A 12,890-nucleotide genomic window follows, 5' to 3' on the forward strand; every position below is an offset into this window, starting at 1 on the left:
CCGCCGCCACCGCCGCCGCCACTACAGCTGCTATGTCACTACCGCTACCGCCACCACGCCCCGTAGATTTATTTACCGCGTTCGCATCCTTTCACCGGCCGGGATAAAGGCTCTGACCATCTGAAACTACCTTTACTACGTCGCGTTGCGCCACGCTACGCTATGGTAAACAATGTTTATCGCCGGATGACCGGGAAAAAATCGTAGCGCGAAACGTCGCTATGGATGTCGCTGCTATCCTCAGTGATTATCGTGCAGGAATTGATCGTAAGGGTACGGATCGTTAAATACGGATGTTGTATTTGCATTCATACGAACGATGCAAGAGCAATTACATGTGAAATGACGGACGAGGAGGATGTTTGGAAACACACTCGTTGAAAAATCTTAGGTACCATATTTCTAACAACGATAATTGTCTGGAAAATTTTGCTGAATTTCCAATGTGCCGTAGAGGCGAACATCCCGAGTAACAGAGCTACAATTTGTGACAAAAAGAAAATTCTACTTGTTACGTTACATTTACTGCGACATAAGTGGTTATAAATAAAATTGCATACGCACATATATGTGCATTAACATAGGATCGCGATCCTAACAGCGGCATGGTAGTAGTGGTAAAGATTTGTTTAACGGGTGTGTTAACTTTAATTTCGTATAACTTTAGTTAACTTTCGGTTATCATATAAAAAGAATGGAAACAGAAACGCACATGTTACAGACAGAAAACATCCTAAATCCATCTGCAGCGTACAAATTCCTTGAAAAACACGTAGGAAACAAAAACACCTTTATTCTAAACATTTATAGAGAGGAAGAGAGAGAAAGAGAGAGGGAGAAAGAGGGAGAGAGCCGCGATTGTTGGTGATACGACGTCCGACAGAAAAAGACGAGAATGACCTTACGCAGCTTGGAAACCGGGAGAGGTAGGGTAGAGATAAAAAAACAAACAGCTATAAAAGATGTTTCGACTACCGATAATGCGAGAAAATTCAGCTCGATCGTGTCAGTCGGTACAACTTGACGCATCTTCAAATATAAGCGTGTTTTTACGCTCGGTCAGAAAATATCGGATTGCAAAAGTTAACAACGAAGCCACTGCTCACCCACGACGCATTGTCCGCCAAAAAAATTATTCGCTTTTAACAGAAACAACACCGCGCTCGAGTACCCAACGTACGCGCGAGATCTCGCCTCTTGCGACTTCTACCTCTTCTCCAACATCAGAAGGCGATGCTTAAACAAAGCCATCTTTCTGTCGGTAGACAGTGTAAAGATAAAAATGAAAACAGCGGCGTTTGTAAATTTGAGTTTAGTTCTCTAGTTACTTGAGACCTAACGATCAAGTCAATGATCCTTCGCAACGTAGTTGAACGTGCCTACTCGCACGATACGACACTTTATCGCTCGAGTCGTGTCGACTTTTGTCAATTAAAATTACGAAGCTGGTAAATTAGGAGGAAAAAGGAAAGCCTCGATAGAGCAGAAAATCTCGTCAACCCAATGGCTGCCCGATTTCACGCGCGTCAGATTCCTCTGTATTTTCTCCACCCTCCCAACACCTTCCACCAGGCTTGCCAATCTCCCAGTGACTCCTCGATTTCGCATCGAATTCGTTTGCGTCACCCTTCTCCCAGAAACTCGCCGCCAATTTCGCATCGCATTTCAATCTCCCGCGGCTCGCTCATCTCGCGCCAGGTTCGTCCGCGAGTGACTCCATCCTACAGTCTCGCGGATTACGCATCAGGTTGGTTCTCGAAAACGATCATTCTCTCGTATAGTAAGTTTCGTTACAAGATTAACGCGATTAAACTAATCGTATTGTCTGTCAACCAAAGTATCGCAATAGCTTTTCCATACGGAATAATAAAAAGGAAGTAGAATTTACATCCGCTAAAACTATGACTCGGATTTTCAAATTCAAAAACATCGAAACGTCAAACTCTTTTATCCGTACAAATATTTTTCTATAGTTTTTTTTTTTTTTTTTTTTTTTTTTTTATCGCGATTGAACCGAGTGGGAAAAAATGCTAGCTAAATAAAAAATTTCATAATACAAACTTCTCCAGCCGTCGTTTATCCGTCGTTTATCCGTCGTTTATCCGTCCTTTATCCAGTGCACGCGACATAAGCGTCTCATAACAAACACAAAATGCAAAAATCACGGTGAATTCTGTTGCAACGCTTCGTTCGATCTGGAAAATATTCTTTTAAAAAATCGGGCAATCAAATATTCCTTCAAATATTCTTTTAAAAACAAGGGTCGTAAATATTGGCCGTGTATCTGTAAATCTGGCGCGATGTCGCGTGTATTTTCGACGACACAAAGGGTAAAAGATGCCTAAGGGTATCGTGCGCTCAGAGGTGGAAATATCGGGAGGGAAAATGTAACTTGATTTTGTCGTTTCATTTCGTTTCGTTTCGTTTCGTTTCGTTTCGTTTCGTTTCGTTTCGTTTCGTTACGGTCGACGTACGAATTAAAGGGGACCGACAGAATGTCTTCTTATCAAATTCGTTACCCGTCGTGGAAGTTTAAAGTTATAGGACACGAACCATAAAGTTCAAATATCAAATCCTGCACCTAGTCGCTTCCGCTTCTGGATATCGAGCAAAGGTTATCGAAGCATATACTGCAAAATAGCTGAGCAAGCATCGCGTCCTATAGTTAGGAATGAAAAATAAAATTTACTCGTATAAAATATCGTACAAAATCCGTTGGAACAAGTTTCCGACCTTCTCGATAAAATAAGATGGTCATTGGAGGAATTTCGAAAAATTGCTTCAACATTGTATTTCGATCCGATAATCTATTTTAAAAAAAACCACAAAAAAAACTTATCTTATACTATAAAAATTATTATGTTAAACGACGACTCTTGTCTAACGACAAAATGAATAATAATTATTTATTAATCTTCTCCTCGTTATGACCTTTTTCTTCTTCTTCTTCTTCTTCTTCTTCTTCTTCTTCTTCTCTCTTTTCTTTTTTTCTTTCTTTTTCCACCTACCGCAAACTCGTCTCGAGGCACACATCAACATACGTTAATAACTTTCTCCACATTACCTTTATTATTTTATAAGCTTCTGCCTCTTTAGTTAGTTTAGTTTGTTTATGCATACATAATTATATATACGTAATTTAACTACACGTACATATGCAGGGAAAGTGTGTTGAAAATAAAATTCGATTGTGTAATATACATTACCCGACGTACCTATGTATATAACATAAAGAAGGTAAACGCGTTAAACGTTAAAGAATGCATAAAATATTATTATTCGTTGTTGCTTTGGCAGGTAATCCTTTAGGAATACGTTTCTCGTTTCAATGGAAAAGGAAAGGAAACGTATAGCTGAGTGAGAAAAGCGGGTGTAGTTAATCTTTTTAATATCTGTAAAAGATCATAAACAACGGGAGGTATAGGAACGTAATATCTGTGTCGCGATGTTTTTCGCTTTAAGAGGAAACCAATTAAACGAAAACAGCCATTAAAAGTCCATTACACTCAAAGGACAAAGCAAATTAAAAATCCATTACGATCTAATACCACGCAATTATTAAGTAGAATATCTCCAATTCACAAAAGAGAAGACTCGTGAACCATCTATCGCGCGATCCATTAAAATTCAATTTAAAATAAAAGACGCGTCAAATACGTAGGATATGGACTACTTAGCAATTTCGTAACATTGCGTATTACACTTTTCGTTGCTATACGATGGATAACGTAATTACGGCACGGAGAAAAAGGCTCAAACATGAAGGATAAGAGGATCGTATTGGAAGGGACAGTAATGGACAATCAACAGAAGGTAGTTCCCCGTACGAAAATATACTATATTTAATATATATTTAATATATATTAATATATATTAAATATAGTAGCCTTTTTAATGTGTTGTTTCAATGCTCGTTGTCAACAACGAGCCCGCGATACGCGTTATGTATTAGACAAATTGTAAAATTCAGTTTTCCTCGTGACAACACTTGAGACGAAAAAATGGTACTCTACATTTTCAACGTTCACAACAGTATGTAATACGGTATACAGCATATTATCGCGAAATCTCTAGTAAACTAGCATAATCTACATACTTTTACATATGGTTCATTCCAAAGTTTCACCGATATTTTACTTTATTCTAGTACTATAACCTACTTTTTATACTTTATAACACGAACAAACGGTGCTGGTGGATATGCTGATGAATATACGTCAAAAGAAAAAAAGAATACAAAAGAATGATATAACTTACAGCTAATAACACGTTCGCGTTTCAAGATACGTTTGAAATATTCGATAATTAGAGAAGAGAAAATTCTTCGAAAAAGAAACAATCTGTTATGTATAAGTGGAGAACAGCAAGAGAAAGAAAACAAAAAGCAAGAAACAGTTCGATGCCGTGCCTGCTGAATACGGTGAGAAAAAATTCGACGGAACAACGAACCTAGAGAAAGGGACAATGATGAAACCGTTGATGCCTGCAACGAATTAACGCTTGCGTCGCGTCCCAACTTTGTTTATTATAATTTAAGGCGTAGCTTCTGCATGCGTGACTTCATCGTTCGCGTAACTAAAGCCGGAAATTTCCCACCTTTTTGTTGGATAAACGCTTTGACAAATTCAAATCGTGTGGGTGCTTTGATACAGTGAAATTTAACGACTACTTTTATTCACGCTCTATCGTACTCTTTCGAATATTCACCTCTAATCTATGTATCAAGAGGTAAAACAACAATTTCTTTAATCGAGAGCTAAGAACCGTATCAATTTGCTCCGATTTTCCTCTACTTCTCCACTATTTTCCTAATACTACGTATATGTATCTTTTTTATGAATATCGAATAGTTTCAAGTATACACAAATCTATTATATTCAACGGAATATTATATTTTTTACTATATACGTATGTGTATGTATACACAACACACAGGCGCGCAAAAGTATACAGAAGCGCTGAAACGCTTGTGAAAAAATATTATCTCAAGCAGAGAACAAGCAGGAATATCGAGATTGGCGTGCCCCTAACGATATGCCGATAACGATATCTTTGTAAATGGTATAGAATTCAAATAAATGCAACAAAGAGAGTACAGTTGTTGAGCAAGAAGATGCGTCACGTAAGTAAATGAACGCTTGAAAAATATACATATAGTTGGCTATCCTTGAAATTTGTTTCTCCTCGTGTAACAAAATGATTTTTCCCCCAAATTCCAAGATCCTTCGACCAACTCATTTATCTTCCGACCTTCGTTGTTACAGATATTGTGGCTCCGAAAAAAGAAAACGGTTTGGATTTAACGATCCAGATGGTATAAATTACAACATTATTATATTTTATGGTATAACTTTGAAAAATTGGGGCAAGGTGGGCAAGTTTTCTTTTCTTTCCTTTCCTTTTTTTTTTTTTTTTTTTTTTTTTTTTTTTTTTTTTTTTTTTTTTTTTTTTTTTTTTTTTTTTTGTATTTTCTTCGTTCGTTCTAGAAACTCGATTGAAAACTAAATGATTAAGAAATAATGAATTATATACAACGAATTATTCGTAGATTGGAGATTGAAAAATGGAGAATCTAGCGTGGCGCGAATTCACGTTCGAGGATCCACTCACCTGTAAAGTTCCATTGATGATGTCTGCTGAATCGATCTCGTGCGTGAAGATCGCGCCTGAAGAACATTTTGGCATGCCTGTATGAAGCAGAAATAACTGCACGTTCGGAAAATCCTCGTTTTCCCGTAAGTAATCGGTGAGTAACGGCAAGAAATTGTTCGTTTTCGAGTAATAACGATCGAATTCACAATCTCCCGTTACTACGTTAAAAACAGTATTATTCGAGCAACATTTTCTGACGTTTAAAAATTCCGATAACGATGGTGCTTTTGGGAATGGACGTGTTCGATCCTTGTCTTCGTTCGATTTACAATGCACGAGTGTCGGAACAACGAGCCGAGTGATATCGTTGTACAGAATATCGATACAGTACGGACTCTGTAAATACGAAAAAGTTTAAACTTTCATTGCCAACTTAATTGCTGCGTCATCCTGCGGTCACTTTTCATGCCTATTATCGTAATATTTTCCTTTATCGTTGTTATATCATAAATGTTTCATCTAAGAAAAGTGGTAGCAAGATCTGCATCGATCCTTTATATAGCACGATTTGCAACATGTATTGACAAACATAAAGTAAAACAAGCAACCGCTATCGCGTACCTGTAAAATATCAGCCGAGTTGATTTCATCAAGAGGCAGAGTGGTAATATATTCAGGCTTCTGGCAAATAGGAAGTTGGCCGTAAGTTACGTTCTTGTTAGTAGGATCACTGGCAACGATTTGCGGAGCACGTGGGGACGCAACGCAATCCACTTTCGACATCCCTGAGAAAACTTCTCCAAATGGGCAACATTTGTTGAAGGAACAAGCGACACCGGCTGACACAGACAGCAACCACAAAAGAAGAAAATTTCCCGTTAGCGTCGGACACGAACGGCACTTTGAATATCTCGAAACTGATCGCTGCATAATTTCACCCAACATCGTTCCGTTGAAAATCTCACTCAACTGCTGTGCTTTTTACGATTAAAGATGAGGTGTCCTGCTAAACCAGATATTCGATATTTCAATTAACTAGATTTTCGACTTGAACGTTGCACCGACCGCTGTTACAACAGCTGAAATATTAACGACAATTGAAGTATTAAATATTAAGCTTGTACGAAGCTTGGTAACGAATATTTGCCGTTATTTGCCGTTATTTGCCGTTATTTGCTGTTAAGCCAACAGCAAACTCGTTGATCAACTAAAAAGGAAAGGATCTAAATCGCGAACTCAAGTATCGACAAGCATCAAAATGACCGTTGCTCGTCCACACAACTTCCAACAAACTCTGAAAAGCACGAAGCTCGACGATTCTGCTGCTATGTATACTTGGAGACCTTGACTCGAGTAAGTCTCATCTTCGGTCGGATTTTCCAAGAACCCACGCGACTTCTGGCCGTTATACGTGGAATTATTTGACCAAATACACTCTGCTTTCTCTACCGTTATTCCTTTGTTCCTCTATTTATTTGCTTTTCTTCTTTTACTATTTTATTTATTTCTCTATTTATTATATTATTCTCTATATGTATCGCTTTATCGCGTAAATTCACCGTGGTGGGAAATAATAATAAAACGGTTCTATGTTAACGTTAAACGACACGAAGAAAACAGTAAGGTACATGTGGAAATGATAAACGTACAAACGAGAACCGCCTTTTCACAAGAATCGTTTGTCGAATCGGCAATCTTCGTCCGTTAATGAGACGTCGTTGTGTTATAAACTTTTAATGCGTGTGTTGGAATTTGCGCGGTCGGCAGACATCGTTACTCGTCGTTACTCGTCGTTACTCGTCGTTATTCGTCGTTATTCGTCGTCGATCTTCGTAAAATTCAATTCGTACAATTCGTGTAAACCGTCTCCGATCGATTAAATTGTCGCGTCCATCGCATAATGCAACGTGTCTTAATCTCAATTTCCTCTCGGTTCGTTGATCAAAATCTTCTCGTGGTTCCGTCACACGCAGCGGATAACCTATCGGCGCAGATGCAGCAAATTGCTAATATCTCTCAGCTTCCCAAGTATCGCGATTGATTTCACAGTTCCATTCCTACTGCGTATTTTACATATTTCCTTTCAATTCCGCTTCCAGATTCTTCCTTATTGTTCCTCGTTGTTCCTCGTTGCTCCTTGTTCCGAAATGTTTCCAATTCATCTTTTATTCGCAGTGTTAGGAAAGCAAGTTTCGCTTACATTTCATTGACATTCTTATACCAGAGCTTTCTATAAAAAGCGTATATTTTCTATCTTTTCATATTTTTACCTTCCTCTATATCATTATCAATTACCCATTTATCAGAAAGCCCATCTATTTAATTCGCTGTTCTTCCCCTTTCTCAACGATACATTTCAACGATAAATCCATTCATTCACACACATGCACATACACACACACACACACACACACACACACACAAAATTTCGATATCATCATATACGATATTACCGAAAGACGCAAGTTAATTATTCCATCAGAAATTCGTACTTAACTTAACTCACAAACGCACCTAGATCGTTCAAATTTCGTTCGTTTTATCTTTTTCGGTCGTGTTACTATTCCGCTGCTTCTTCTTTTCCCATTTTTCTCTATTACGCGACGATTATGCGACGATTATGCGACGATTACGCGCGACGATTACGCGCGACGATTACGCGCGACGATTACGCGACGAGTCTCGCAATCTCCGCCAACTTTTGCTCCAATTTTTTACAACTTCTCACTCTTCTTTGCGTCACACTTTCTTTTTCCTGAATTTGAATTATTCCAGCAGCGTTTTTAATTCTCCGACACGAACCTATCGTGCCCCTTCGCCTTACGGCTCGTAATTATTTCAACGACGCCTTGCTTCTTTCTTTCTTCCGCCATTTCGATATTCCGAAGCAGCAGTACCTTGCACAAGACACCTTTTCTCGAATCTCACTTTTCGGTTTCCCTTTTTTACAGTTGTATTCTTTTTTTTCTTTTTTTTTTTTTTCACGCGACTAATCGATTCACAAATAGATGACCGCCGTCTCCTCGTTACCTCCTTCTTCCTGTCTTTTCGTCCGCCCAATTCACAAAGTTCATCGAATTGCAATAAAGAAATTACTCCGTCTAACCTAATCCTTTTATATTCTAGTTTCGTCCTGCAATTTCCACCTCTCAACATTCGAAACGATTTACCGAGATTTATCGCGCGAGTTATCAACCCCTACGTAATTCACATCATACTGCTACAAATAGTTAGAGATTCTTTTTCGTTTCTAATATTAGATAGAGAGAATCATACGTGTCACGCCGAATATGCAAATCTCTGTACCGACAAAGCTATTCGATAAACGATTCTTCGAGCATTTATTCTCGATAGATGAATCCTACAATCGTCACTGCCGATTTCCTTGCCCCCTTATCGTTTATCCGCGGCCAGACTGGCTCAGATTCCCGCATTCCCGCATTCCTGCATTCCCCCATTCCCCCATTCCTCCATTCCCGCATTCCCGCCAACGTACCGCCGCGTATTCGACAACGGCGCGATGCGTCCATATAACACGACACGGTGAATACGCACGTAGAAACGCGACTGTACGCTCGCGCCAACCGACAGCGGAGATGAGAGAGAAATTCGACTAGGCTTGCCGCTGGGTACAACAACAACAAGACCATACACGACGCGCCTCTTTTCGCCCAGTCTCCCCTCCCTCCCCTCCCTTTCCACGAATCCCCTCCTCAACGTTCGTTCTTTTTGCTTCCTTCTTCTTGGTCTTCGATGTTCTTGACGTAATCCGTTTAATTCGATCGCGATCGATCGACCGGATCAAAGTAATTAGTCTCGACCCGCGTTCTCTACTCTGGTTTTTTGGAAAGACGAGGTGTAACATATCGGTCGTTAAACTCTTTCACGATCGAGAAAACGATATTCGTAATTAAGTTATCCAGCCTATTCGTACACTAAATTTTACAAAATTACAATCGAAATATCTCCTAAACTAATCGTTTTCACGCACAAATACCTCTATCTTTCGAATGTGCGAACTATTCTACTTTCGAGACAGCCACACACCACACACCTATATACATATTCGCTTACCACCTGTAACCTGTACCGCTCGAATCCGTTTAATTTTGCTTTATATAAGATTTGCTTTATGCGAGAAACACTTTGTACGTCACTTCGTTATATCGCCCATACGTAATGGACGTATTTTTCGCTCATTAGTATCAATACTGCTGCAGCAGCAGTGATTTACCATCAGACTGCAAGGTAAAATGTTCGTTCAACGAAGAAAAAAGAAGGAAGATATTGTTCGACGCGCTCTACATACATACGTATATATCACCTCTGGTCAATTTTTCAATTGAAATAATTATTATCAGATTCCGTTCGGTTCAAACGAATAATCAAATGCCATTCCACCGATAAGGTGAACCTGTCGGGAAGCTAGGTGGTTCTCGCTAATTTCCACCATCTCCGAATACATGGTCATGGGGGCATGATTCCGAATAACATTTTCCATCGGTCTGTTGCGAAAAATCTAGTTTTCGAGATACTCGCAAAAGATAGCAGTATCGTGCGTGGGTAACGTACAACTGTACACAGTACACGCGACAAGCATCGTAACACACACATCGTAGAAACCTCTGCTGTAAGAACGACGCTCGCATATATAAAAAGTACAGGACAAAAAAATACGGATAAAAGTTTATTTTCGTGACTGGAGAGAATCGGTTGAGGGAGAATCCGTGACGGCAACAAAGTGGAGCGACAGTACGCGAAGACACGCGAAGACACGCGAAGACACGCGAAGACACGCGAAGACAGCACGAGAAGAGGTTGACAAAATCTTCCGTATCGTTATCGCTTTTCGATATTCAAATTTACGCCAGACGACCTACACACTCTTTGCACGTCTTTCTACCTAGCTAAATGCAAGTGAAAAATTTCCAAGTTGAAAAATAAACCAACCTATCGTCGAGAATGTTATATTTATAATTTGTTTACAGTTGCGTATGACGTAAGATTACATTTTGCGGAACTACTCGAATCTTTTACGTATAGTAGACGCTTCCTCTATTTCTTCCTTGTCCTTCCTTGTCGTAACAAAGATAAATTCATTAGTTAATTATTTCGCGAACGATAAATTAACCAGTAACATTACTATTACTAATATGAATTAATAATTAGTAAATTAATCGAATTAAATTGGTATTATTGGTTTCCTTTTTTTTAGAAACATACCGACTCGAAACTCGTATAACTTGTATAAATAGTAAGAAGATAATCGTCGGCTATGTTTTTATGTTTTATGAGCAAACTGTAGGAAATTTTTTACTCCGAACAGTACGAACAAAGACTCGCGTCAGTCTGACACACAGATATTCGATAGCGCTTAAAATTTGTTCGCTACGTATTCATCGTTGTTTAGTTACTTGCCCAAAGCGACTTAAGCAACAATTTTCTTCGGCAAAAGCACATCTGGTCTGTCTGCTTTTTTCCCCCGTTTTACTAGGCTGTTTATAAGACGCTGTAATTTGCGCGTCATCGATAGAAAAACAGGTATCGTATTTCGTTGTCTAGGCGAAACACGCCTTAGTATAGTATTCGACCACGAAACTCGATTGAAATAAACTATTCAGCGTGAAACTGATTTCTGGTATCTGGATCTTCCCTTTTATAAAGAATGACTCATTGCCGGAAACGATATCGACAGTGAATTAGTGAGAAAACAGGATGAAGCGTTTTCGTTAACCCAACACCTGTTTAGCTGGCAAGCGTTTTTCTTCTTCCACTGTTTTCTTCTTACACGCCGTTACTATACTATACTATACTATACTATACTATACTATACTTCACTCTTCTCCCTTTGTTTATAATTTTCCCCTTCACGTTCCCATTACCAACGTAAACGATATTTCCAACGTTAGCGTCTCTCTCAGTTCTTGCCATTTACTTTGAAATCATTCGAATTAACTTTCTAGCTTCTACAACTTGAGAAACCAATTATAAGAGAATTTATTATTTGAAATATTTACGTAAATAGCTATGGCAAAGGATAAACTAATCCAAATTTTCCAACAACCAGATCCTATCGTTATACGTAGGTGGATGAACACCTTTAAAAAAATTTGACCATCATTAAATTACCCTATCTAAATATCGCAAGTAACCAACAAATTTTTCTTCGTAATTTATTTTCTATCGATCTATTCCCATTCCGTTTACCTAATCTATCCTTTTATCATACTTGCTATATTTTTATCAGTGATCGTTATATATCGTTGGTCGTTATTCTCACCTCTCCGTGGCAGACGTATATAAAAAGGGAATAGAAATTAATTTTCGCCACGGACCTTGCGTTTAACGCTCTCCGATTAATCGCCTTCGTTGCGAACCATCCTGTCGTTTACCAACCTTCATCTCATCCACCCCCTTTTGTAATTCCTTCTTCCGCCATTCTCGTCTCCACCTCCATCAATTTACCGCGTTTGCGCATCTCGCGCGAAACGATTTTTTAAACTCACCGACTCGTTCGTTAGCCGCGGCAGTAACGGTATAACCGTAGAAACGAGGATAAAACGTAATTCATAGCCGGTACATAACCTGTTAGTCAGGATGAGCGCGCCACTTGTAATTAATTTCCAAAAGATGTTCGTCCGGGATCAAGGCCGTAAAATATAACACGAACGTTTCATTTCAAGCACGAGCCGTAACTATAAGCTACAGCCTCTTCTTCCTCTTCTTTCGCCTCTCTTCCGCCTCTTTTCCACTCCCACGTCCTCTTTCTCTCTGCGTGTCCTTCTATTTAACCATGTTGTTACCATGTTGTTTCTTCGCTCTCTACTCGTCGTCTCTCCAAGCTGTTACACATACCTGCCTTCCTGTTACTTTAACCTCGTCCTTCCGTTCGTTACTCGTTACTTTCGCTCTGACCGTAAACTCCGTTTTTTTTCTTTCCACGGACACCACTCTGTGGTTTTCTCGCTCTACGAAAATTACGAATCTTTTCGAGCACCATTCGCAGTCGCCGCTTCCTTACGCCTTACACTTTACACACACTCCTCTTTTATTCGCGGCTTTAAATCTTCTGTCGCCTCGGTCAACTCGCTCGCATCTCTGCACTTTCGTCGCTTTGCCACTCTATTTAGCACAGACTGTTGGTCGTTTCACCGAATTTGTCTTCTTTCGTCTTCTTTCATCTTCTTTCATCTTCTTTCATCTTCTTTCCTCTTCTTTCCTCTTCTTTCCTCTTCTTTCCTCTTCTTTCATCTTCTTTCGTCTTCTTTCGTCTTCTAATATCTTCTTTCATCTTCTTT

General features: G+C 39.2%; 1 protein-coding gene across 8 annotated transcripts in view; it reads right to left on the reverse strand.

Moving 5' to 3' along the window:
* The window catches only part of LOC122569677 (G-protein coupled receptor Mth2), a 42,839-nt gene that overhangs the window by 14,048 nt on the left and 15,901 nt on the right, over nucleotides 1-12,890 (reverse strand). For 2 of the 8 annotated variants that reach the window (XM_043731116.1, XM_043731160.1), the window contains 2 exons: nucleotides 6,214-6,595; nucleotides 5,611-5,988 (listed from right to left, as the gene is read on the reverse strand). In XM_043731116.1, coding sequence (XP_043587051.1) covers nucleotides 5,611-5,988; nucleotides 6,214-6,537 — 702 coding nt within the window. In that variant the 5' untranslated portion in view covers nucleotides 6,538-6,595. The other 6 variants (XM_043731150.1, XM_043731125.1, XM_043731133.1 and 3 more) reach the window with 6 other exon arrangements.

The sequence above is a fragment of the Bombus pyrosoma genome, linkage group LG1 (genome assembly GCF_014825855.1).
Source record: "Bombus pyrosoma isolate SC7728 linkage group LG1, ASM1482585v1, whole genome shotgun sequence".
Lineage (NCBI taxonomy): Eukaryota > Metazoa > Arthropoda > Insecta > Hymenoptera > Apidae > Bombus > Bombus pyrosoma.